Source organism: Barbus barbus (genome assembly GCF_936440315.1).
Source record: "Barbus barbus genome assembly, chromosome: 21".
NCBI lineage: Eukaryota > Metazoa > Chordata > Actinopteri > Cypriniformes > Cyprinidae > Barbus > Barbus barbus.
This window is the reverse complement of record NC_136749.1, coordinates 5,165,795-5,193,334: the sequence shown is the minus strand read 5'-3', so window position 1 is coordinate 5,193,334 and position 27,540 is coordinate 5,165,795. Positions and strand designations below refer to the sequence as shown.

The following is a 27,540-nucleotide window of genomic DNA, read 5'->3' as shown; positions in this document are numbered from 1 at the left end:
CTCTCATTTGGGAGGTAATTGGAGATCTCGGTGCTACCTGAGACCACCGTGACTGTCTGCCGCTTTCGGCAAATCACGCGCTTGTGCCCGCTGCCTAATGCGTGGAGAATTGGAATTTATTTGAATGTTTATGTTGCTAAGAGGTGATTCATCCTACGACTGCAATCTCCAAAAAAGTATATTTCGTTCGACGGTGTCGAGAAATGCAGCAGGCGCCAATAAATTAGACGTCTTTGTAAAGCGAGTGCTGTTTGCTTTGCATCTCGGGTACGCAGCGTGACGCACCTGAGAGATCTGATTGGGCTGCAGCACCTCCTTCACCATCGACGTGAAGTTGTCCTCTTTCCCGTTGCAGGCAGCCATTAGCTCGGGAAGCCCCTCGATTGGGCCTTGATAGCCACCTCCGCCCCTCGCACCTTTGGCGCTCCACCTCCTGTCAAGGAAAAGAGACGGTCACCTGACGCTGCCTTCAATCATGCAAGGGCTAGCTGAGCTCCGAGCCCGTTTCCTGCTGTCACAGTGTGATGGATCCTGCCTGGCCTGATCCCTCTCTTACCATTTTTATTGTGTTTCCACCAAATTACACTCGCCGCGGGACACGGGCGCGGCGAAATGTGTTATGGGCGAGAGAAAATCCAATGCCAGTGATGTTAGTGTGTGCATGTGTGAGGAGCGGGGTGGGGGAGGCGTCCTCACTGATAAGTGATGCTGATGGTGTTTGCCGAGTTAGATAAGAGATGGCGGCGGGATTAGCTGCTAAGCCATGTTACACTGCCATAATCAGCGAGCCACAGGTGAGAAGCTCTGCGCCCCTTTAACACCGCCGACAGGAAGTGAACACTCGCCTCTCTCTGTGACAACGTGTTAGGATGCGCTCGGGCTCGGGCGAGCGGAAAACTCATGGGCGGAGGAGAAGAGAAAGCAAAGAATGTTCTGAAACAGTCAATAAGGAGGCCTGTACGATACAAAATAGAGAAAAACATTGCCTACCACAACGTGTGATATTTTATTATAGTATATATTATATGTACTTGTAGAATCTTAGTCATACTGCCAATTCTTCTATAATTATTTAACATTATGATTTTATATACTGTATATATAGACTCTGACTGGAGCCAATAGAATGGTTGGGGCTTTTCAGTTTAAAATATTCCTGTAGAATGGCATAATTTACACGAATTGACCAACTACAATATAAAATAACAAAAAAAAAACAATTACAATTATTCATGTGATATAAATTAACTCATAATATGTATATATTGTATATATATATATATATATATGTGTGTGTGTGTGTGTGTTTGGGGGTCATACCTTGAAAATGTTTTTACAGTTTCTTACAATTTTATAAAAATGTTATTATTATTATATTGTTATGTTTTTGTTGGTGCTTTTTATCAGGGACACGTTAGATTTATCAAAAGTGACACTTCAAAAGTAATTTTTTTTTTCTTATTCATCAAAAAAATGTATCATGTTTCCACAAAAATATTAAGCAGCACCAAATAACATATTAGAATGATTTCTAAAAATTCATTATTAACTGGAATAAATGAAACTAAAATATATTAAAATAAGAAACATAATTCATAAAAAAATATTCACAATCTTGTAGCAATGAGAATTTATATTACATGAATAATTGTAATTGTTTTAGTAATAAATGTTTTACATTCTAGTCGGTCCATTCGTGTATATGCAAATTATTAGCTATGCCAAAAATGTCAGGATTCTCTAGAACTTATAGAGCCATTCTACAGCAACATTTTGAACTGAAAGGGCCCGATCACTCTACTGGCCCCAGCTGGGTTTTCAGGTTAGACATACAGCAGGTATCTCCATCTGATTGATAAGATTGAGCAGCAAACATTTAATCTGTGAGGCAAAGACGCTAAGAGCAGAACAATGGAAGGCCACACAGATGCTGTGGTCACAGCTGTCCTCAGAAGTGTGCAGGTGATCAGCACCTCCGGGACACCCTGGCACAGCTCTAGAGGCCTCAAGCAGGGACGTTTACTACAGGCAGATAAACAAAACCGAAGGTCCATGTATGTGGTTTAACTGGTACAAAACTTGGACCCCTTGAGCACCAGAAGATGGGAATATGACATGAGCTACAGTATTATTCCCATTACATACCATAATTACCCCATTCTACTGAGCAAAGGCAAAATACAGTAACTGCATATTTGGTCTTCTGAGTTATGATCTGTCCTGTGATAAGACTGCTCTGAGAAAAAACAGATATCAACTCTTTTATATGTCCGGTAACTGGTGACAGTTTTCATTTTTTACCATTTTTAAACATCTTTTTGCCTTCATTAGTCTTTTTTGCAAACACTGTATCACTTTAGTATGGAAAAATTCTCACTATTAACTAGCTGCTTATTAGCATGCCTATTTTTAACATATTGGATGTTTATTATTGCTCATAAAGCACATATTCTACATCCCTAATTCAACCCAATACCTAAACTTAACAACTATCTTACTAACTATTAATACGCAGCAAATCAGGAGTTTATTGTTTATTAATAGTTTATTAATTAGACCTTAAAATAAAGTGCGTCCGCAAACAATTTTACATTGAAAATAAAGATTATTGGAGTAGGTTTTTAAAAGAAAATACTAATCCAGTCTTTTTACTTCAGAATTTCACTTTTCATGTTAGGTGTCATTTCTTAGGTCAAAATTGTGTCAAAGTAAATCCTACATCAAATTGTTTTCAATGTACTTCATTGAAATGACACCACAAAAATAAAGTAATTATGCATAATTTAAAAAAGTGTAGCATGTCAAAACACCACGGCACACTGATAAAAGCAGTTAAAATGTTGTCTAATACTACCCAAATCTATTGTTTGTTTATACTGATAAAACATATCTATATTAGTTATCAGGTTTCTGTATACAGAACCTGTTATAGAGTATTATTGTAGGGACAGATGTTAAATGGACCTGCTACAGGATATATTACAAGGTTTTGTACCTGAAGACATAGAGATCCTGCTTTTGGATGTGAGGAAGTGTGAGCAGGGAGGAATCGTGAAGCCATCTAGCCTGAATGATCATCTGTACAAGGCTGCAAATACTCAGTGCAGACACAAGCCATCCTTCATTCGCCACCACATCCAGCATAGCCTGCAGAGAGAATATCAGCACATTCACTACAACACAACACATACACTACCTCCTACAGCACAGCTGTTTTCAACAATGTTAATATTTCACAATATTACTATTTTACTGTATTTTAGATCAAATAAATGCAGCCTTGGTGAGAATAAGAGACTTCTTTCAAAAACATTACTTACAGTCCCCGATCTAAACATTATGTGTGACCCTGGTCTATAAAACCAGACAGGTATATTTGTAGCAATAGCCATAATTATATGGCTTAAAATTATAAAAAAAAATATTATGGCAAAAATAATTAGGATATTATTTAAAGATCATGTTCCATGAAGATATTTTGTAAATTTCCTACCTTAAATATATCAAAATTTAATTTTTGATTAGTAATATGCATTGCTAAGAACTTTTTTCCTCAATATTTAAATTTTTTGCACCCTCGGATTCTAGATTTTCAAATAGTTGTATCTCGGCCAAATATTGTCCCATCCATACATCAATGGAAAGCTTTATTCAGCTTCCAGATGATGTATAAATCTCAATTTCACAAAATTGACCTTTATGACTGGATGAAATATATATTAATATAAAATATGTTACCAGACCTCATCCAAACAGAATGGATGTTTCTCTCATTCATGCCTTTTTTTCCTAATGTTTAAGAGAATTTAAGAGCTGTTTTACAATCCACTAGTTCAGGCGTTCTTTCTCAATATTACGAGCAGAGAAAAAAACAAAAAAAAAAACCAATCACACTAAGCCCTGTCTTTAACAAAAATTGAGCAAATCAAGGCATTTGATATTATCTTCATGTAAATATATTCATACTTTTAGATAAACTATATAATGCCGATATTGAGTATAAACACTCACTGGATGAAATTAGACCATTAGGAATATCAGCGAGTGCTATTGGTATATCTTTATTTATATGCCAACCCATCTTTTGTATTTCCGCACCCTTTCTGTGGTTCTGTCATTCTCCTCCTCGATCTAAGCTGACAAACTTAATTAATCAAAAAGTCATTTCCTCTGTAACTATGAGTAAAAAGCACCTGAAGAGCACCGGAAAGCCCTGCAAGTTAATCAAAATGCTAATGCAGTACAAATTAAAGTTGTGATTAACATTTCACAGTAGCTGCTTGAGTAAATTGAGCACAGCAACAGGATAAGACAAACCTTTCTGGAAGGACAGAGAGAGAAGGAGAGATATAGACAGAAAAAAAAATTATGGTAATTAAGATAGCGAAAATAAAGCCTGCTTAATAAATAACAGAGGAATGAAAATAAACAAGAATGGGTGACTAGTCAGCCAATGAGCAATTAGCTGGTACCTATAGTGCATTTATCTGCTCCATTTTTTCATTTGTTATTTAAGACAGTGTTTAAATTAGATTTTGATAAGGTCATCTTAATTATTGATTTAATAATTACTGTTTCAATTATAGTTAATAAATGATTAGCAGGGCAAAAACAAACAAAAAACCCTCTTAGAAGATACTGTGAGAAATCTGCAAATCCGCCCAGATGTTTGGCCTTACAAAGAAGCAATATCTAAAAGGGCATTAATATATCTGTAATACTTTTTGAGTTACAGGCATGCAAACTTTGGAGAAAAAACTTGAAAAGTGCTCTTTCTCCATTTTTGAATGGTCACCATTGGCACATAATGCAACAAAGATTGCTAAAGTCTACATATTTCACTAACAGACCTACCGATCTCTGTGTAAAAATAACATCGCCATCTTTCTGAAGTCATTTTTACCCCCCTGTAATTTGGCTCTAAATCTCTGGTGAAAATTGCCATTTTGACCCCCCTCTACAAAATAGTGGATTACTCAGTAAATATTCATCCATGACATATAATATTTGACTATCTTCAGAAAAAAAAAAAATTGAGCTGAGGAATTTTCTGAAATTTGGTTGATTTGACACAGAATGACCCAATAATATTTCAGAATATTACTGTTTTTTTGTAATCATCAAATAAATGTCATGGTGAGCATAAGACACAAAAACAAACTTTTGAATGGTTTTGTACCTTCCTGTAATAACTCACACCGTGATAGGCTAAAATTCATGACAAGAGCAGAGAGAGCACAAATAAACATTTGAATGTAATCCCGGCTGGGCATCATGGGAAGGGTTAATTCTCTGACATCACTGAGGATGAGCTCAGCTGTTTGAGGGACTGACTGCTATGAATGCATGGGGCTGCCAGCAACACTGCCACAGCGGGAACCCAGAAAAGTAACCACATCATGTAGAAGCATAGCCAATCACTCCCAGACACACACACACACACACACACACAAGGAGCGGCTGTAGAGAATCACAGGCACTCGCTCTGCACCGCACACACGAGCCATTGGCAGAGCCGGACCACCAGCGTGTACAATCTGTCCAGTCTCCGGCTGAAGAAAATCAAGAGTGCGGGCTCAGGCATACTGCAAACAGATCCGAAGGTGTGCCATCAGGCATGAACAATCAACATCAGGCTGGCTTGGCCGGCTCAGGCAGCGCAGGCTTCTTTATGACTGCCCTTGAGGCGAGTGTTTTATGATGTTTCAAACGACCTGACAGCAGAATATACATAAATCATATCCATACTTCAGCCACTCTGTCCTCAGTGTGTTGCACTGTGAGTCTGTTTACACACGTCAGAATAACACAGGACGGCAGAGCACCATTAGGATGCTGTCTCAGAAGAGCAGATTGTTGGCTTTTGCAACACACACACACACACACACACACACACACACACACACACACACACTATACATAGCAATAATAGAAAAAAAACAAACAAACAAAACTAAGGTTGTGAATACATCTTTAAAAAGGTATCTTGTTTTGCTATTGTTTCCTGCTCCAACACTGTATATTAATATGAAATATGGTCCCACTTTATATTAGGTGGCCTTAACTACTTGCAAAACACTTTTGCTGCTATTGAGGTGGGATACGGGTAAGGTTAGGGACAGGTTTGGTGGTATGGGTAGGTTTAAGGGATGGGTCAACAGTGTAATTATAAATGTAATTACATATAGGCATTTTTAAATATATAAGTACAATATAAAAACATGTACACAATAAGTGCAGTGCATCAAATGATTAATTTCACTGTAAGTACACAGTAGTTAAGGCCTCCTAATATAAAGTGGGACCTGAAATATTATTACATTTTAAAATAATGGTTTTCTGTTTGAATATATACTTTATTCCAGTGATGTCAAAGCTGAATTCTTAGCATCAATCCTTCAGTCTTCAGTGTAACATTAAACTTTAAACACATTAAACATTTCTTATGATTATCGGTGTTGAAAACAGTTGCGCTGCTTCATATTTTTGTGGAAACAATGATTCTTTGATTAATAGAAAGTAAAAAAAACAGACTTTTTCTCAAAATATGTTTTTTAAAACAAAGTTAAACAAAATAAAAGGTATATTTTTCATGTTAATTAGAGTCTTTGTCCTAACCAGTGATACACGACGAGTGTCAGGGGATTCTATTTTTGGAATTTGTTCTTTTTTTTTTACTTCTGCGACGTCATGGCTATGTGTCCAATGACAATGATCTCAGCTACCAATTATGTGCTTTGTATAATGGTTTAATATTACAATCAAAGGGTTTAATTTCAGTTTGAATATCATTGTGTGTGACTTTAATAGCCATAATGAAAGCATCAAGTGATAATTTACTTCAGATCATGGAAATAAATTGGAAACAGGGCAATTATTAACAGGAAACAAATGATCAAACATTGACAACCAAAGCTCATCTGACTTTAAAGCATGCTTAGAATAAACAGAACATTATGGCCCCCAGTGTGGACACTAATATAGTTATTATTATAGTTTCTGTTCTTGAAAATAAATTTTTGAAAATTTGTTTCTGACAAATAAATAGGCAGCTGACAAAGTTCACTGACATGTTCTTTTTAAATCAACATGTTTAGATTTCATGTCATCTAACCAAATACTTTTTTTCTGCTATTATAAGAACAAAACTAGAACTGCTCCCGAGAACCTGTTCCAAAGTCAGAAAGAAACAGTAATACATAAACACCTTCACACAGAGATGAAGATAAACACACACACACCTGGCAGATGCGGATGGCGTTGTCCAGCACGGTTTTGGTGTCGGTTCCGTAGTCGCTGCAGGGCAGCTGTGCCCGGCTGAAGTGGGCCTGTATGAGCAGGTGTGTTTTGGTGTGAGCGCTGTCGTACGAGTGAGGGTTGACCTGCAGGGGGAGCTGCTGGGCCAGCTCGCTGTTCAGCTGGTCCTCATTGTGGCGGACGGGGAGTTCGGCGTACTCCTCTGCTTCCTGTAAACAAATACACACAACAAAGCATCCGCTGAACACCAGTCACTCGCTTTTATGTCTAATGTCAAAGACAACCGCCAATCCACTTCTAGCACATTCTCTTAAAGTCTCTTCGATTACTTTTAATTTAGGATGATCTAACAATTCATCTTTTTCAACCTCTTTCTCAAACAGCAACCAATTTTCACCAATCAACTGCCAGTAGATAAAAGTCCAACCCACCTTTTTTTTCAATTTACTCAAAAATATATTTCATCATGGACCCCCAAATCTCCAAACGGAGAGGATATTTGAATGAGAATCAGGAAGTAATGTTTCATATTCTTCTACCGCTAAACATAACTATTAAAACATGTTTAAACCTGAGCTTAGATTTATCTGAACAATGAATGAAAAAGCAAGAACCACAACATTTTATAACACACATTACAACTTTAAACTATAAAGTTAAATAGTTTCAAACTTAATGTTTTTATTTTCTAACAGATATAAATAATGATTGATTTATTAATGACTTATTTTCATACATTTTGGGAAAAAAACTAAACAATAGAACTGTCTTGCAATCATTTAATAACAGAGTGGAACGGTTGAGCTTGATGAATGCAGTCAACACTAGTTTTGTCCAAAATAGTAACAATTTTAATTCAAATATAGTCTCACTGATATGCTTTCCAAAGATGAATGTTTTTGCATTCCAACTAAGAGTAATTTTACAGAACGTAAATTGCAAGGTTATTTATTTGATCTAAAGCATGTGTTGTTAGCTAGACACAGAGAGCTATTGGACTACAATGAAGTGAATGTCAGTTTAACAGTTTATAGCTTTGTTGAATGATTTTAATTGCTGGATACAACTGAGAAGGTCAAGACCATTGTGTTGGGACGGGGGGAGCTCTTGTAGCTGTGAGGGGCGGCCTTGACTTGGTGTCTCATTATGGACCCTTCCACGGTAATTAGAGGACAATAAGGGTGAATGAGGGGCTGATGGGGGAGGCGTCACGCGGAGGGGTCATTTGTTGCTATTGAATGACTGGTTAGAGTGAAAAAGGGGGTCCTGCCCACCTCATGTCATGCTTTTGTTAAGCGACTGGTGTGAGCGTTAGACAGCGAGATGCAATGACTGAGTGGTAAGTGGATAATCAAGCGGTAAACATATAACTGTGAGGATCAGTGATTTATCCCTGCTGCCTCAGGCGTCATTACCACATTAACATGTGCTCTTTTCCTATTACTGACACGCAAACACGCCGGCATTAAAATTCACAGGCATGACTCAAAACCTTCTCTCATCTCTCAAACCTTCTGTATTTTGACCAGTTCAGCAGACGAATCGTTTGTGGCGATGTCTTTAACATTAGGAAATGTCTTCTTTTCTTTTGCATTCTTTCAGAAAGCTTATGGATAAATCTGTAAAATGCTTTATTGCTGCTTGTACAATTATAACAAAAGAGCAACTAATCCTACGCTAACTTAACCTTTGATAGGACTTATTTTTATCTGTATTCATAAGATGATATCTTCAAGAATAGTGCATGGAATCACACATTAAAAACCCGTAGCATTATCCACAGAGAGCATAACGCTATAAAAGGAACATAAGCAACATGTTCTATGTTGGATTGGAAGCCACAATTAACAGAAATGCGATATTAAACAAAACGGCAAATTTAGACTGTTTTCCGATTTATTTTTGATTCAGACATTAGCATTGATTTCTACCTATTCTCAAAAGAAATAATAATAGAAATATTTTTAAACGGCATCACTATATTATATACTATATTGGAAGTTGCAATAGGCTTTTATGAAGAAACATTTTATTAAGCAAAACAAAAAACCTTGAATTTGTTTAGAAATTTCAACTTTCAAATTGTGCCAATTTTATTAGTATGTTTTCTGATGTCCAATATTCAAATTTATGTTTGAAAAAAAAAAAAAAAAAAAAAATCATAATTCTTAAAAATCTTATAACTAATCAAATAAATGATTTAATCATGTTAAATAATGCCCAAACATCAACAGATTTTGATTTGAGTGGACAACTTTACATTAGTGTATAAAATTAAAAATGTTCTTCTGGGTCAAAGTTATTTAAAATGATGAAACAATTGATTTGGAAATAATGAAGCTTAAACACTGGACAAAAATGCTGCTCATCCAACATACAAAAATTATATAAAATGCTTCATTTATTTAATTGATTTCAACCCTGTTATCAATATTTGGTGACATGTCTAAAATTATATATTAAATGTAATATTTTCTATCAACAACCATTAAATAAACATCTAAATGATTATTTTTAAAATCAAAAACAACAAAAACTAAAAAAACGGAGACAGAATGGCTAACAGGATTTCAGATCTCACCTAATTTGGTAATTAAAGTAATATTTGTGCCTTAACTGGTTAAAATAAAAGTAATGAGATACCTATTTATACCACATTGATGGGAATTTATATTTTAAGCACATCCCCATTTCTTTTATATATAGTTGCTCTGTCTCCGATCTCACATGCTCTATCAGGACTGGTTATAAGGAGTGTTTAAGAACATGTTTTCTTTGAGAGTTTCCATCAGGTCTGCAGTATGAGACAGATGTCATGTCACGAGGACGTCAGTGAAGTGTGAAAAGCCTTTATGTCTCAATCATGACCGCGATCAGTGAGAGCGGGGGCCAAGAGGGGCGGCACTCTAATGAGGCGAACGTAAAGAGCTGCTAATTTTCACACCAACCCTTAGGGGTGCAATTATGTGTATGTGTGTGTGCTTAGCTGTATCCAAACTGGACTCATGGCATAATCATTAACTGTGTCAGGATGTTGGCCAGTGAAGGTGGTGATGCATTGGTGTTTAAAGTGCACCGTCCCTGAACGCATCAATGACCAGAAGATGAGAGGAAAGAGTGGATCCTTTCAAAATGAATGTTTGCTCACCGACAGGATGGCCAGCAGCTCTTGGATGGGCAGCTCTGACTTCAGACGCTCTTTGAACATGCGGATGGTCTGGTGTTTCAGGTAATAGTAGGATCCGATGCGGCCGTACGTCAGCGGCTCGATGGTCTGCTCGTCCTGAACAAAACAAGACAGTCACTGATTAACACGCCAGAGGTCAAAATACAGCCGGACAATGGGCAGGTCAAAGATGAAATTCACCAGAAAAAAAGAGTTTAGAAACAACTACTAGATAGCTTCATTCCAAAGTCGACGTTAACTAAAACACTCTACACAGGCAGCAACTCTCTCAACGCTCACTGATAATATCTGAAAAGACCAGCAGTAGTGAACAGATTATTAATAATACCTGAAATAACAAAAAACACATCCAAAACCGGGCAGCACATACAAATGCAAATGCTAAAATGACTCTACCTCCTGTATTTCCATGCAGTAGGAACATTCCAGATCCCTCAGACTCCTCTCCACCAGGTTTGAAAGGTATTTGTTAACGGTGTCATGGCTGATGTCATCCAAATTATAGTAACTGAGAGCAAAGAGAGAGCAGTTAAAAGCAGATGTGTCTGCAATGTTCAATACAGAGAATCTGCTTATTTTTACAGGATTTCAATATTGCACTGTAAATAATAATAATAATAATACAAATAAGGAGTATCTTGAGCATCTAAATATCCTTAAAACAAGCAAACAGCGTTATTTAGTAAAGTAGCCTGGGTAAGATATGAATATATATTAAACGTAACTGTATTTTGTTTTGTGGCACTTGCAGATATTTCTTGTTTTAAACAAAGTACCAAAAAAAAAAAAAGATCCAATACAAAGCTATAATTTCAGGTAAAATTCAGATTTTAAAGGATGCTTAGACATTAAGGATGTTATTTTTTTGAAGTGAATAAATAAATAACAAGGATGCACTATTACAAAAAATGAGGCCAAAAACTAAATTTATACTGCTGTAGCTGCTTTTTTATTTGCTGGATAATGCAATGCTGACACAATAGACCTAAGATTAATGTGTCAAATCAATTTCAATTATTTTCAAATAGATTTAAAAGGCAGAAATAATGACATTCTTAATACATGTCTCTTCCTGGGTAAAGAAAACAGCACTCAAACAAATTCATGTAAAATAATATCAATGCATATTGTACTCTGGGCGATCATACCAAGTTGCGATATTTTTAGAAATTCAATGCTGGACCCACGAGAATTGAGGAACTGAAACCTGCATGGAGAATCCTTCATTCCTTGCTTTAAATATTGGCCTGGTCACATCTTAAAATACATTGCAGAATCACGCTATAAGTAAATAATGCATTTGATACGGTCAGTGACATGTGCACAGATGCACAAAACACAAGCCTCCTCTGACAGCACAGGTGGGTGTATATAGAACACAACACCTCCAGAAAAGCATTGCTGCGCTGAAAAATCATTCCCAGATTTGCTGGAGAGCAAAAATCACTTCCATGCTCAGCAAAGCTCTAAGAGCAACCACATGAGATCCACACACAACTATGCACTTCATTAACTCTGAGTGACGGCAAACATTTCTCCTGCTGTATGAGCAATAAGACAGTTCATTCTGGTTGATCCGATGTATTCTGTAGAAACTGCTCATTTTATTCAGCACTCAAGCACAGAAGTATTGTACATGATTAATAATTAGCAAAAACACATCATGGTGACGTAAATAAAGATGTTCATGTAAATAATCATCAGATGTCCATGCATACACACTCACACTGCTATTCTTGAATGCCTCGGGTCAGGAAGGATCATTTACAGAGCCGGTTTTGGCTGGTACACGCTGCCCGATGTGAACATCTCTAACTAGTTAACAGGTGGAGAGACGTGTCATGAAGGTAACCGCCTGTCAGGAGGCCTGATGTGTGTGTGTGTCAGTGAGAGAAGGACATGTCTTTGACTAAAAGGCCACAGTTCTGAATTTTTCATAGCGCACATTACTCCACAGTTCAAAAGCTGGTCTTAAACGTTTAAGAGTTTGCTAGAAAAAAACTGACTATTCAAACAAACCACAGGGGTGTCTGTAGTTTCCACCCTTAAACTAGTCTCTCTATTCCTTACAATCAAACAAGCTAATCAAAGAAGTTTTTTTTTTGCTGCTGTGCCTTTAAGACATCTATGTGAAGAATGGATTCTTCAGAAGAATATACAGAGTTGGAGGTAATCGATTTTTGCAAAATATGGCTTGTCATTAAAAACAACAACAAAATCAGACAATATGCACATTGCTGATGAAATGAAAGTGAAAAGCAAGTATCTGTAAAACAGTCTTGCAAATTATATTAATAATCAGACCACAGCCTGATTGTTTTAAGCTTGTAGTTAAAGTGGTGAGCGTAAACATAAAAAAAATAATAATAAAAAAAAAAACCTTAATGGCTTGGATAAAGAAAACCATTGGTTGCCATAATTTAACACTGAATAACGAATAATATTGATAATATATTGATTCAAATAATATTTTAACACTATGTAGATTATAGTATAGTATGTATAAGCAGACCATTTAATAAGAAATATTAATAAGTAAATAAGAATATGTTTGTGACTTAATTTAAAATCTGCAATCATTCTCATTCACCATTCAATAATTTAATACGATTTATTTTATGTTTTTGAAAGAAGTCTGGATTAATTTGAGCAAACATACATGCAGTGATGATAAAGCTGAATTTTCAGCATCGTTCCTCCAGTCTTCAGTTTCATATGATACTTCAGAAATTATTCTAATATGCTGATTTCTTCATGTTGAAAACAGGGGTGATGCTTAATATTTTTGGAAAAAATAAAATAAAAATTCAGGGTTCGTTGATGAACAGAAATAATTTATTTGAATTGATTGAATTTGATTAATTAATTTATTTTTTGGAACAACATACAGGTTCTTTAATGTGTGCTGAAAAAAAAAAAAAAAAAAAAAAACTTTCAAAATCTTCAGGCCCCCATTTATTTTAACGTAATGTATATTAACAAGACAAACAGATGTTGTTTAGACATTAATGCTAATTTCAGATTTGTTCAATCATAAATACATTTTTAGAAATCGTGCACAAATTGTAACTTTGTAAGCGTGCAACAGCTTCCTGGGACAGAAACCATGGTACTCACTTTAAGATACTAATATGTAGCTTGTACGAGTAGATAAAAGTAATAGTGTTTAAACTGTCAAAGGACACAATGGGAAAACACATTTCATAGTAAATTAAACGGTTTCATTTTACAACATCTCTTCACAAGACCTCTTTAATTGTGGATGTCAGTACTGAATGATATTAAAGCATTACAAATGATACACTGTAAAAAATGACTGTGATTTTAACAGTAAAAAACTGTGAAAATGCTACAGTAAAAACCTGTTAAATGGTTAACGGTAAGTTCCTGTAAAATTTACAGGGAAAAACCATAAACTGACTTTCCCAGAATTCCCCGCATTGCATTTAAAATTTAGTTTGAATTTGATGTTTTTTCTTATCAGTTATGTTCATTAGGGTTGTATGTTACATCTAATGAATGTTTATTGCATATTTCAGTTTAATGAGTGTCACCATGATGGTGTTTAGTGTTTGTGTCAATGACACTGTGCACCCTCTGTATATGTTATTATTTAAAAGCGGCTTTGGTTCATCATGTGACTTTCTCCTCACCACTTGCATTTGGTGGTTATCAGTTCATTTCAAAGGTACAAAACACATTTCAGTACTTTAATAGGTTGGTAACATTATATCAGTTAATGAAATTATGGTATTTAACTGTAAATTTAAGTTAAACCCGTAAAACCTAAAATGTTGTTACCGTATTTTTTACGGTAGAATTCCATCAACATTTTTTTTTTTTACAGTGTATGTAGCATCATTGGACACAGCCAATCTTTCAGCCGTAGCAGCAGAGATGTGCTTCTTTCAGCCTGTTGTTGTGTGTGTCGTAGTGAACACCTATACGGCTGATTAAATCGCTGCCATTAGCGCTAGCATCATTTAGCTCCTGTCTCAGGGAGCCTGATGTGAGGTCTTTATGAGACCTCTGGGGCTGCTGTCTGCTTATGGAGCCGCTCAGCTCCAGTGAATCACGGCTGATGAGAGATGGTTGGTGTCAAGGTGACTGTGCCACAGAGATTGATGGAGATGTGCCAAATAGAGATGTGCCACACCACCTTACTGGAAACATGCTGTTGTGGTGTTTCTGACTTGCATTAAGAAAAGAACAAAACATATGAGTTCCCTGCTAACTCAAATGCTCTCCATGGACATCAACCCTCACATATAATCATTACCCAACTACAGTATAGTATAGTTCCTTTATTACAGGAACATATTCTGCATGACCATATTCTACATCCTTTAATCAATATCTAAACTTAACAACTACCCTACTAACTATTAATAAGCAGTAATTAAGTTTATTGAGGCAAAAGTTGTAGGTTAATAGTGAGAATTGGACCTTAAAAGTTATATATGGAACACTTCAAAGTTTGAAAATACTAATTCCTACTGATCTCCATTACGTTTTAAACTTTTTTTTCTTAAAAATAACTAAATAAAAAAATAAAGAAAACTTTAAGGTTTGAATAACTCTGCTTCCACACACTAAACACTTTATATAGTTATATTTAAATATAAATAGCACCTTCTGATCTCACTGCAGAAGGTGATGTTTGTCATTATTTGTCTTGTTTTCCAGTGCAAATGTCTCAAGAATCTTAAATCAAGGTAACAAGCGAAATGATAAGAGAAAAGAAGCGGTGAAGCTGAACAAAATGAAGCGAGTTTATAACTAAATCAGGGACAAATATCTGCCAATAGGCTCAGAAAAATATAAGGTAACACTTTATTTTAAGCTGTCCTTGTTACACTATACTTACTCTTATAATAACAATAAATTATGCATAATTGCATGCAAGTAACCCTGAGCCAAACCCTAATCCTAACCCTAACCATATAGTAAGTACACGTAGTTCATTAATATTACTCAGTCCACAAATGAATAATTGCACTGTAACAAGGACACCTTAAAATAAAGTGTAACCAAACATACTTCAAAGGGAAACTGCTTTTCATACCACTTTGAGAGTTATTTGCTCTTTGTATTAAGCATAAACTCAAACTAAAAACACTCTTTACATATTTGTAATGGAAAACATATCCAAGTAATATATTCATATTTTGCAATGCACGTAACATTTAATGACATTCCTTTCTTTCCTCGATTTAAGACCTTTTAAGATCTTAAATTGTGGAAAAGTGAAATTAAGACGTTTATAAAACCAGCAGAAACTCTGAATAGGAATCAAAAATGCAAAAAAAAAACAGTCAAGTTAACAAAACAGACCAAGTGTTGAAACTAAACTCCAGTGATGATGACAACACAACAATCAGCATATATCTGCCCACATTTACACAAACACCTGCTCATATTTGTAATTGATATATCATTTACATAATCTTAAAGGTACGGTAGCAAAGTCAGAGAGAAGAGTGTGAAAACAGACATTAAAAATCTCAATTATGACTGTTGGCTAAGAAAATAAGTGGACTTCAGGGGAAAAACGTGTATAATCTGGCCCATATTAAGAGTTTGATTACCTTAGTTAAAAGAGTAGTTGAAGAATCGGCGTGTGTTTTTGGGTTGTGGGTGTTTGCAGTAAAGGAGAGGGCACAGACCGGTGTTTAATGTTTAATACGGCCTGACAGGCGTGCAAATGTCAGTGGAATGTTCTGGAATCATCTTCTTCTATTCATCGCAGATGTCTGTGCTGCCCTATATGACCCTGCGAGGCTGGTGTGTGTGCGTGTGTGTGCGTGATCTCTTAGCCCTTGTTTTGTGATGGAGGTGTAAACTGTGGCCACTGTGTCCAGAGATGACGTTGCCATGGAAACACAGTAAGTAATGAGCCCTGTGAAAGCGGTTGAAGATGTTTTTTCTGTCTTTTGCTGCAGTCCAGTCACTGCGGTACAGCTTGGATTTCCCACTAGGCCAATTAATAAAACAAGTAATAATTCTAAATTTCCTTGAATTCATGTTGTTTGTTTATTTAAGTTGTTGAGCCAGACTATTTTCTATTTGTTTATCTGAAGAGCATTATACTCCATCAAAACACATAACTTCTGACAATGGAAATGGACATAATTGCGTACTGTACTGTACTGAACCATACCTCTCGGTGGAAACGAGCCATAATCTCAGCATCACATCGGCCATCCTGCTTTCTACGTATCAGCTGACCACTACTAAGAATCCTAGCCATATGACATCACTGAAGAGACTCAAAACTAGGATCTTCACTCGGGGTAAGACAGTGAACGTGTTGTGAGCAATGCTAATGTGCAGTACCTGGGGTTCATGACCAGCCTGCGGAAGAAGTACGTCCAAGTGATGTAATCCATGGCATCTTGTTTTGAGGTGACTGTGCCTGCAGCGATTTCTGCATTCAAGTGATCGGACAGCACGCTCAGAAGACTGCGGATACACAGAAAAGACACCGCTTCTGTCAATATCACACAGTAATTTACAGTACTAACACAAAACAGGGAGATTTATTGCTTTATGCACACCTAGACTCCACAGGGAACGGCTCGTACAAGAACTTCTTATAGAAGTCCTTCTTGATGTCGTGCACAAGGATAACAGCTTTGCCCTGATCATCGAACTGCGGACGTCCTGCTCGACCCATCATCTGAAGAACATCTGGAATGGAAATGATAGAGATCAATGACATTGGACAGTCAGCGAAAACACATACACACACAAACGTAAAAACAGATGTTACCCGTTATGGGGTAATCCACGTAGCGGCGAGTCTTTCCGTCATAGTATTCTGTGCCCTTCACGATCACCAGGTGAGCAGGGAAGTTGACGCCCCACGCTAGTGTGCTAGTTGCAATTAACACCTTAGAGACAAGTCAAAGGAATATGTAGGGTTATTTCAACATTATTTCACCCTATTTTATTTGTACGGTTATAGCTGTTTTATAGTTTTTCTAATGTTTGGAAACATTACAAATGTTCCTACTACTAGAAAACGCCACTGAAATACAGTCATGGCCAAAAATATCGGCACCCTTAGTAAATATGATCAAAGAAGGCTATGCAAATTAATCTGCATTGTTAATCCTTTTGATCTTTTACAAAAAAAATAAATCACAAAAATCTAACATTTCATTGGATAAGTATATTCCCATTCATATTCACAATTTTGAGCACTCCAGGGTGATTATGAACATGAAACTACCCAGCCATGGCTTCCTGTTATAAAATATAAATAGGAGGAAAACAAAGCCCAAATTTCCTTAATCATCCATCCCAATGAGACAAAACAAAGAATATATATCTGATGTGCAGCAAAAGATAATTGAGCTTCACAAATTAGTGAAGTGGTTTTAAGAAAATTCCCATTTCCACCATCAGGGCAATAATTAAGAATTTCCAATCAACATAAAATGTTACGAAACTGCCTGGAAGAGGACGTGTCTATATCGTCATAATGCATGGTGAGAAGGAGAGTTTGAGTGGCTAAAGACTCTTCAAGGGTGCTGATATTTTTGGCCATGACTGCAGATATTGATTATTGAAATAATTACTGTCAAAAGTTGTCACAAATGCATTTCCTGTGACCTCTTGTGATCATATTTTGAGGGAAAATTATCAGATTTCATGGCCACAAACTCACTATAGTTCCAAAGTGTGGGGTCAGTAAGACCCCCAGCCCCCCCAAGAAATTAATACTTATATAAATATATTGAGTTTTATTGAGACTTTTAAAGACCCTTTTAAGACCATGCACAAATAATATTAACATTGTATTCCCACACAGAACAAACCCACAAGAAATAAATAATTTATCATTTTGGTCACTTTATTTCAAGGTCCAATTCTTGCTATTAACAAACTATTAACTATGACTTCTGCCTCAATAAACTCCTAATTTGCTGCTTATGAATAGTTAGTAAGGTAGTTAAGTTTATGTACTGGTTAGGATTAGGGATGTAGAATATGGCCATGCAGAAAATTAGTTTTATAAGTACTAATAAACAGCCAATATGTTAATAATAGGCATGCTAATAAGCAACTAGTTAATAGTGAGAACTGGTCCTTATACTAAAGTGTTACAAAATAACTGAAATTGGTTTATGTATTAATATATACATAGGTAACATTATTTTAAGGACTATTTCTGAAAATCTGAAAATGTTGTATTTTGCTAATATATAATATATACAACATGTTTAAATAAAAACAATAAACAGATTAATGCGCCAATACTAGTCAAATCTATATGTTGAATCAATGTGTTAAATAATCTTGGTAACACTTTAGAATAGGGAACACAGTCACTATTAACTACAATTTTTCCCTAAATAAATGTCTAATTTGATGCTTATTAATAGTTAGTAAGGTAGTTGTTAAGTTTAGGTATTGGGTAGGATTAGGGATGTAGAATAAGGCATTAATATGTGCTTGCTAATAAATGGCTAATATTCTAGTAATATGCATGCTAATAAGCAACTAGTTAAGAGACCCTAAAATAAAGTCTTACCATAATCTTTTATTCTTTCCTTCATGTGACATAAGTTTAATAATCACATCAGGCCTGATCGTGATTCCTGTTTTTCTGTCCCCAATTTTAAGATTTCTTAAAATAAGTATGTCTTTTGATAATTAAGACCATTTAAGATGCTATCTATTGCATTTAATTTGATCAAACTGAATTAGAGATAGAATAGAATAAGAGAATAAATTGCATTTTAAAATATATTCAATTAGAAAACTGTTATTTTAAATTTTTATAATACTTCAAATCAAATAAATGCTTATGCCTTGCTGACCATAAGAGAGTTCTTTTAAAAAATATTCTTGGAGTGCCCGTGTTAACTGAACTTCAGATGTGCTTCACATGCTAAATGGTTATGCACCGCTATCATATCGATGTGTGAAATATCACATTTGCATTATATCACCATAAACATTTATGTTTTTACAGCCAGGCCACAGAAGACATAAGAGAACAGCAATCTGCATTAAGGAGAATGTTTCGTTTGGATTTGAATAAATCAATTCATCTCTCACCACTCAAAAATGGCAACCAAAGTTCTCCATGAGTATATTTATGATTTTCTTAGAATCTCCCAGCTGAGTGCTATTTACCCACACAATTTATTCCAAAACGCTTTGGGAATCAGCGTGGAAAAATGTTGATCTGTTGGTGATTCACACATCACCTAACAGCGGGTCGCACCTGGATCTTACAGTTGACAAAGAGCTCCTCCACCGTCCTCCTGTCTCGTTCGTGAAGTCCCGCGTGATGCATCCCGATCCCAAACGCCAGGGTCAGCTTCAGATTTGACTCTCTTATAGTGCCAATGATATCGTTCATCTAACAAAACATGACAGACATTAGAAACCCTGGCAGGCAATAAAAAAAGAAAAGAAAAACAAAAGAGATGGAAATGTTAGGACGGGCAACAGTGGAAACAAATGGAGGGAAGTGCTGTTAGATGTGAGCTGGACAGCTAACGGCAGCCGGCTGTCACTCAAACAGCAGGGTTTCAGGCCGTTACACGCTTCAGCGCAGTGAAACAGCGGGACGCCCCGTATATCACTGGAGCTGCAGCTATCAGCACATGGAGCTAACGCTTGTGAACCTCACTACTGCAGGCCTACAGCCCAGGAATAGCTCATCTAAAAATCAAAACGCTCTCATTACTCACTCTCTTCTTGTTTGAAACCTGTATGCAGTTTTTTTCCCCATTCAATGGAACACAAAAAGAGACGTTCAGAAGAATCTTAACTATGCTCAAAATATCAGTACAAAAAAAAAAAGCACTATGAAAATAGTATAAATATATATTCCGTCATCTTAAGACATTGTTAGTTTTTTCTTTGGGTTGTTTTTTAAAAATATCTATTTTGTAAAAAGACGTTCTTGAAAGACATTGATTTATTAGGTCAAAAATAATGCAAAAACAGCAATACTGTGAAACATTATTATTATTATTATTATTAAAATAGCGTTTTTCTATTTGAATATATTTTCAAATGCATTCCTGTGATGCAGAACAGTCATAGAATAATGACTGAAATAATTCTAAGCTGCTGATTTGGTGCTTAAGAATGTCGAAATGCTTAACACTTGTGTAAAAACCATGATGAATAGAAATCCCAACTGTTATTTTGGAATATTAATGATGAAAATGACAGGCTTTACTGTCACTTGTGATTAACTTAATGCATCACTGCTAAATAAAATGATAAAATTCATAAAATCATTAATAAATAATGACCTCAAGCTTTTGACAGTAGCATGTTTGTGACTGGTAAAAAGTAATGAATAATAATGAAAGCAAATAGCATAAATTATGACAGAATCTTAGTTGGGTGAACTCTTTTAAACCAGATCTATATGAGTATAATTTTTTTTCGTCCTACTCAGATATAAAAGTATTTAAGGCGGCCTTCCCTATTCTCTGCATGTTACACGTGTAATGACTTTTATTGGGTCTTCAACAGGGTGGGCTCATAAAAGACAGGCATTAACATGCTTTATGGGGCTGCATGCCTTTACACACAGTCTGTGTAATAGAAAAATAGACCACTGACATCAGTATCTGCCTCATGAACGCCTGCTGCTCAACACAATTCAAACAGTCAAACCAAATCTATGTTTTATACAAATATGTGAACTATCCCTTTAAGAATCATACTGAGAGAGTTGTCATGTATTGTCACATACCAAATGCATTATAGAATCAATTCTACATAAACCGATTCTTTTGGAATCGAGGTATTGGGAGTTGAAAGTCTAAAGGTTGAAACTGATTCCACTCCAGGGACTCTCTCTTCTAGCACAGTATTAAATTAGACCATTTAAATCGGAAAAGCTCTGAGAGACATTTTTCAAAGTTTAACTTCAGCACAGTGGAATGCAAAACCAGGTTGTGTGTAAACCAGCCGACATCTTAGTCCATGAAGTCTAGTGTTAACTGGCAAATTGCATTACTTTTTTTTTTTTATTCAACATTCTAAAATCTAAAATATCTAAACTTGTTAGTTTGGGAAACTAATGACCAACATATTACACAATATATGTTTTTATCATATCATAAAAACACTCTGAATTTCTAGCAATAGTGCAGTAGTAACTTGACTATTATTTGCATAGTTAACCCTTAAAGAAGCCAATGAAAAAATGATTTAACTTGAAATTATTATTAGTAGATATCTAATAAATAGCTGTTTTATATGCTGAGTTATATAATAGCTGAGTTATTTTCCAATAATAAACATTCCTTTAACTTTATTAGAATTTTGGATACATTTCATAACCTTCAGGGTCCACAAAGATAAAAAATTATATTTAAGCGTCTTTATAATAGGCCTACTATATACAGCCGTATGGCAATATATATGCTTATGCTATATGATGTCTTTTACACACATATCAACCGTACGGTCACGATTATGGCAAATAGATATTTTCACATTTCTCATATATTTAGCTATATTTCTGTTCTTTACCCCTACCCCAGGGTTTCCCAAAGTGGAGTTCGCACACTCCTGGTGGTTTGTGAGTTGGTACACGGTATGCCTAAGAGCGTATACCATTAACGAATTTAACAAAGAAACATTTCAATTAAATTAAACGTTTTTGCAAATAAATGCTACAGGTTTATACAAATGTGATGTAGGCATAAAATCTTAAATGTACACAAATAATTATCTTTATGGGAAACAAAAAAATCTAATAATTACATTATAAATTACAATAATATGAATTTTTATCATTTGTTGAGTGTAATAACAATAGCTATGAAAATACTACTGAAACTTGATAAAAATAAATGTTTTTTATTAAAAGTTAAACATGCAAATGTGCCATTAAATTATTGAAATATTTACTTAAAATCTCAGGGGGTACTTCAAGTAAATAATTTAGGTCAAAGGGTTTCGGCTGACAAAAAAGTTTGAAATCGTGTAAAGCATTACACTATTCACAACAACATTATGGTTTCATCCCTACTTCCTCGATTGCTTGTTTGACCCTATTATTTGTAGAGACACACAATTATTGTTTTTGGAATAAGAATCGAAAACATAAATCCAATTGACTCCATAAATTCCAAAACCTAACATCAGAATCATTTCCAAAAGCTTTGGAATTGAACAGCACTATGTTTGTCTTTTTTCTCAAATCTATGACTCTAATAGCGTCTCCATGTAGCTCATGCTTTCTGTCTGCTGTGCACAAGAATCAACAAGCACTAGATTTATTGAACTAATACAGTGTTTCGTAAGATGATTCACATTGTGAAATGCACCTTTTCAGATTTCTCTGTGGGGAGAACAGAAAAACTGCTATATTTTTATTTATGATAAATAATTTGCAGTCCCAATGGAACCGATCTTAGGTCAAAATCTGGACTGCGGTTCGCTAATTGGTGTCCTCTGCACTATTAAAAGGCAGTTTGCTGACATGAATGCATGTATGTGTTCAAGCAAACACATTAATAATGTATTTCCGCTCTCTGTACCCCTTGAATGTGTGTGTACTATTAAAGATATTAACACCTCCGTAAAGCTGCAATTTGTATGTGATTACTTTGTGATTGGGATGAGAAAACCATTCCTTTTTTTTCTGACTGGCTCTCTAATCGAGTGCTTTGAAAATATTAGCACGCATCTGTGATGGCGAGCAGAAAAAAGCTGTTTGTTCACATCTTGAAATGATCTGAAGGCATGCAGTGGAACGGAAAGAGGAATTTAATGAGAGACGACACAGGCTTTTGCACCAGAATCTGCGCTGAGCCGTACTGTAATCACCGATAAAGAGATACTGAGCTTCTTCAGATTGTGGAATTGGGGAAGAGGGAATATAAGACTGAAGAGAGAGAAAGTAACAACAGTTGCAACGCAAAAGAACTGAAGCAGCCCTATTCACACACTGAGTGATGTGAGACTGTCACAAATTACAAACAAGATACTAAATTCACAACTTCATTTATTAGAAATGTCTGCATGCCTAAAGGCATTCAATAAAGCTTTCTCAGAACTATTATTTTTCAATTACATTTTTCAAACTGTGGCAGCAATTTAATGCTTCACCACCACAATGTGTTCATATAGTTTTAGACTTTAGGTAGCACTTTACAATAAGGTTGTGTACTGTACATGTTAAGATTAGCTATACTAAATATATATATATATATATATATATATGCATTACTTTTTCTATCCTCATCTGTCTCTTTCAGACCATTAGAGCATTATGCTGGGTTTGCTTTCTTATTTATTTTATTTTATATTTTGCAAGTGTACAACAAAAGCAATGCAAAAGAGCAAAACTAGAACAAAAACCCCCTTTTTGCTACAATACACAATGCCTGTGCACCCTACTCTCATCTCGATTTCTCTCAACATGGAAACAAGAGAGACGTCAGTCAATAAATGGAAATGCGTTACTTGTTTGAAAAAGTAACTGATATTTTGTTGTAAATTTAAAAAAAGTAATGCATTTACTATTTCGTTGGTTACGTATCAACACTGTTGAGGATGACTTCTCTCACTGACCTCTCTCTCGTCTTGGTGGAGCCACTGTTTGGGGTCGTCTTCTGTAGCCAGAAACGCAATGAGGTCCAGAGCCGTGAGCCGTGTCTGCCGGCGCGATGACACAAATATGAGGACCGGCTTGGCAGGAGAATGCGTGCGGATGGCTGCAGGACAGAATGTAAGACTGAGAACTAAATCCAAATAGGAATTTAGCAAAATCAAAATGCATGAAAGATCTAAATAAAACAACAACAACAAAACAAAAGTTAAAATATAAAAAAATTGCAAGTAAAATTTTTACTAAGAATAATTTGTAATTTGTCTGGCGTTGCTTTAAGGCAAGTCAGTTCACCTGGAGGCTTACATCACTGGGACATCTATTACGTATAAATACAATTTCAGCTTCCATCTACAGTACTTGAGAAGGACCAACATATCCAAAACTGATTGCCAAGATTGTGTTCCAATAGCATATTTCAAATCAGCAATAAAATGTGACAATGATGACAAACGAACAATAAACAAATCAAGAAAAAAAGACTATTTTAATGGTGTTCCCTCTAAAGCTTATGAGTATGGATCCTTTTAACATTTATGAGGTTTTTCGAAACAGAAACTATTATAGTTGGGTAAACTTCTATATTGATTAATAGAAACTAGAACATACAAGATTTTATGTTTCCATTTGCTCCAATAGCGAAAGATAAAATGCATTATAGTGCATTATAATGACTTTCAAAAAGAGGAAAACAATATCAAGGGCTTGGTAGTCAGAGGAGAAATATTAAATTTGGTGTCACTCCTTCAATGGAATATTCAAATCCATTGTAGCACAAATGATAAAATTCGGTTCACACAAATGTATCATTTACAACACTTGAAATGAGAAATTAAATATAGATTTTGCATTTCCGCCAGATCATTTCCTTCAAAGTGTGTACATGTAGTAGTATAGTAGTAACTTCTTGTACCTTGAAAGACTGGTTTGTTCATGCTGGCCATACGAGGGCAATAATGCTGCCCCGGAAAGCCATGGATGTGAACCTCCAATGGCACTGGGCGAACAGAGGGTCGGAAATTAAACAGTCCCATCTGAAAGAGACACCGACAGAGATGAATAAAGACGGGTCCACAAAACAGAGCAAGAAAAACAGGCCCAGAAAGTGCGAAAGAAAGACAGTAATAAAGCCAGAGATGGAGTGCCCAGCTGGCTGTGTGCCTGACAGAGTGGCCCATCTGGGGGTAATTACAGCCTGTCATTGTCCCCTGTCCCACAACTGCGCTCTCACACAAGTGGCCCGGGCCTGGGTGCGTGTGCGCACATATTTAAAGGGCTGGATAATGGATTGGGCAGCTAGAGACGCGCCTCAGTCCAAACAGCACACGTCAGATTTATGGAGACCCCCAGCCCTTCCTTCCCCGTCTGTCTAGCAGGGTGACATTTCAGCAATAGTAAAACAACGTTTACATAACCACTGCTGTCTGTCCTGATGCAGCCACAGCGCCAACATGATGCTACACGCTGGGAGAGGGGTGCTGCTTATTTATAGACCCTTGCGCGCTCATATGTGCTGGCACATACACATTTATACGCAGAATGACTGACAGAACGTTCGGTCGGCTATCTGTAATGGAAACAGGATGAAAATGATGGTACCGTTAGTACAGTGTTACAGATAATATCCTTATTTGACTTCATCCCTAATCATTATGGGTGCAAGTCGAGCATGATTCCACCGAAACAAGACCCATCAATTACATTCAGCATTAAATATACCATTTGAGGGCCAAGATTTTTTTTGGCTTGATTTGAACTGCTGTGAATCATATGTAAATCACATCAAACCTGAGAAGGGGAAGGAGCGCTGATCCTGAAAATATTAATTTGCCTATATATAACAGTCTATGGACGGATTCCAAAAGCGATTTGAATATCTTTAAAGTCTTTCGTCTAATGCAATAGATCGGGATGTGGTGTTAAAAGGGTATGTACGTGGAATTTGAGATGAGCTAATGGATGCAGGTTGCGTACTTTGGTGGGTTTCTAACCTGTCCGATGCCCAGCCAGTCGGCTAGATCCCGTGCATTAGCCAGCGCGGTAGACAGTCCCACGACTCGCACTTGTTTTGAGGTGTGTGATGAGATAAAGTTAGTTCTGGACACAATGACCTCTAGAACTGGCCCTCTGTCCTCACCTGTGAAGTAAAAAAAAAATGTTTTGTCAAATGAAGTCAAGTCACATTTATTTATATAGTGTTATGTACAACAGAGATTGTTTTGAAGACTCTTTATAGTAATAAAAGCAAATAAGAAGCGATAATGATAATTATCACAATATATTTTGCCCTCGATAAAACGATAAAAGCGTAAACGGCGCCACAAGGACAAATCATCAGCTCGGCTCAAACAGGAGCGCAGTGCAAGCAGATGCATTTACGCTCTGATTGGTCTCGATCACGTGACTAGCATTGTGAGATCCAGAAAGAAGCGCCTGAATTCAGTGAAGAACACAAATGTCTACACACGGTTCAGGACTTGTGTTTTCAAGAAGGACTGAAGCTGTCTAATTCATTTATGTCAAGGTCCTTGACATTAATACATTGCTAGCAGCTATACTACATAGGCAAACATATGTGGACACCTGAACTCCAGACTCGTGTGCTTGTTGAAGATTTAATTTCAAAACCATGGGCATTAACAGTAGGTTTGTTTGACCCTGCAGTATAATAGCTTCCAATCCTCTGGGAAAGTTTACCATGTGAAGTTGGAACATGGCTGCTGGAATCTGCTCCCATTCAGACAGAAGAGCATCAGCGATGTTAGGCAATGGGACCTGGCATAAATAAAGGTGATCTAAAGGATTTCAGTTCTGGACTTCGTGAGGACCAATCAAGCTCTTACAACCAGATTTAGTAAACCATTTCCATATAGACCTTGCTTTGTGCACAGTGGCACTGTCAAGCTAGAGCAGAAAAGGTAAAGCCCTTTCTTCTAAAAAAAGGCTATTCCATGGTTATTATTCCATGTATTGTGTTAGATACAAGAGGATATCCACATGATTGTAATTAGAAGATGATGTCCACATAAGGCCATGTAGCGCAAACTCTATAAGGTCCTAATATACTCAAAAAAATCAAAGAACAAACTGATGTGATGTCATTTTGAACAACATCAGGCCAAAATAAAGTTTGATTATTTCGGTCATTCTCTATTGGTGTTTATTTGATCATTTAGAGGAAAACGGGCAGCACACATTTCATCTAAGCACCACCAACTTATTTTTACCCCAAGCGAAGAACAAAAAAAGAACTTTGCCCTCTAACCCAGAAGATGGATCTCGTCTATGATGAGAATAGCCACTTTCTGCACATAGCTGCGGTTCTGCCAGCTGCGGCTGACTCCATCCCATTTCTCTGGAGTGGTGACGATCAGGTCAGCCTGTGAGATGGCCCGCATGTCTGGAGTAACGTCACCTGTTAACTCAACCACCCTAGAGAGAAAGTATGATAATGAGCAAACAAGGGTCAGGGTATAATAACAGATACATATTT

General features: G+C 36.2%; 1 protein-coding gene across 2 annotated transcripts in view; it reads right to left on the bottom strand.

Annotated features, from left to right (window-relative positions):
• Window positions 1-27,540, bottom strand: part of ascc3 (activating signal cointegrator 1 complex subunit 3) — a 174,354-nt gene that overhangs the window by 2,686 nt on the left and 144,128 nt on the right. For both annotated transcript variants that reach the window (XM_079445871.1, XM_079445872.1), the window contains exons 27-39: window positions 27,313-27,479; window positions 26,039-26,184; window positions 24,961-25,081; window positions 24,011-24,153; window positions 19,683-19,820; window positions 17,217-17,337; window positions 17,002-17,134; window positions 16,781-16,906; window positions 10,841-10,952; window positions 10,406-10,540; window positions 7,242-7,466; window positions 2,996-3,147; window positions 286-433 (exon numbers count right to left, since the gene is read on the bottom strand). In XM_079445871.1, the coding sequence (XP_079301997.1) occupies window positions 286-433; window positions 2,996-3,147; window positions 7,242-7,466; window positions 10,406-10,540; window positions 10,841-10,952; window positions 16,781-16,906; window positions 17,002-17,134; window positions 17,217-17,337; window positions 19,683-19,820; window positions 24,011-24,153; window positions 24,961-25,081; window positions 26,039-26,184; window positions 27,313-27,479 (1,867 nt within the window). The remainder of the gene's footprint in view (window positions 1-285; window positions 434-2,995; window positions 3,148-7,241; window positions 7,467-10,405; window positions 10,541-10,840; window positions 10,953-16,780; window positions 16,907-17,001; window positions 17,135-17,216; window positions 17,338-19,682; window positions 19,821-24,010; window positions 24,154-24,960; window positions 25,082-26,038; window positions 26,185-27,312; window positions 27,480-27,540) is intronic.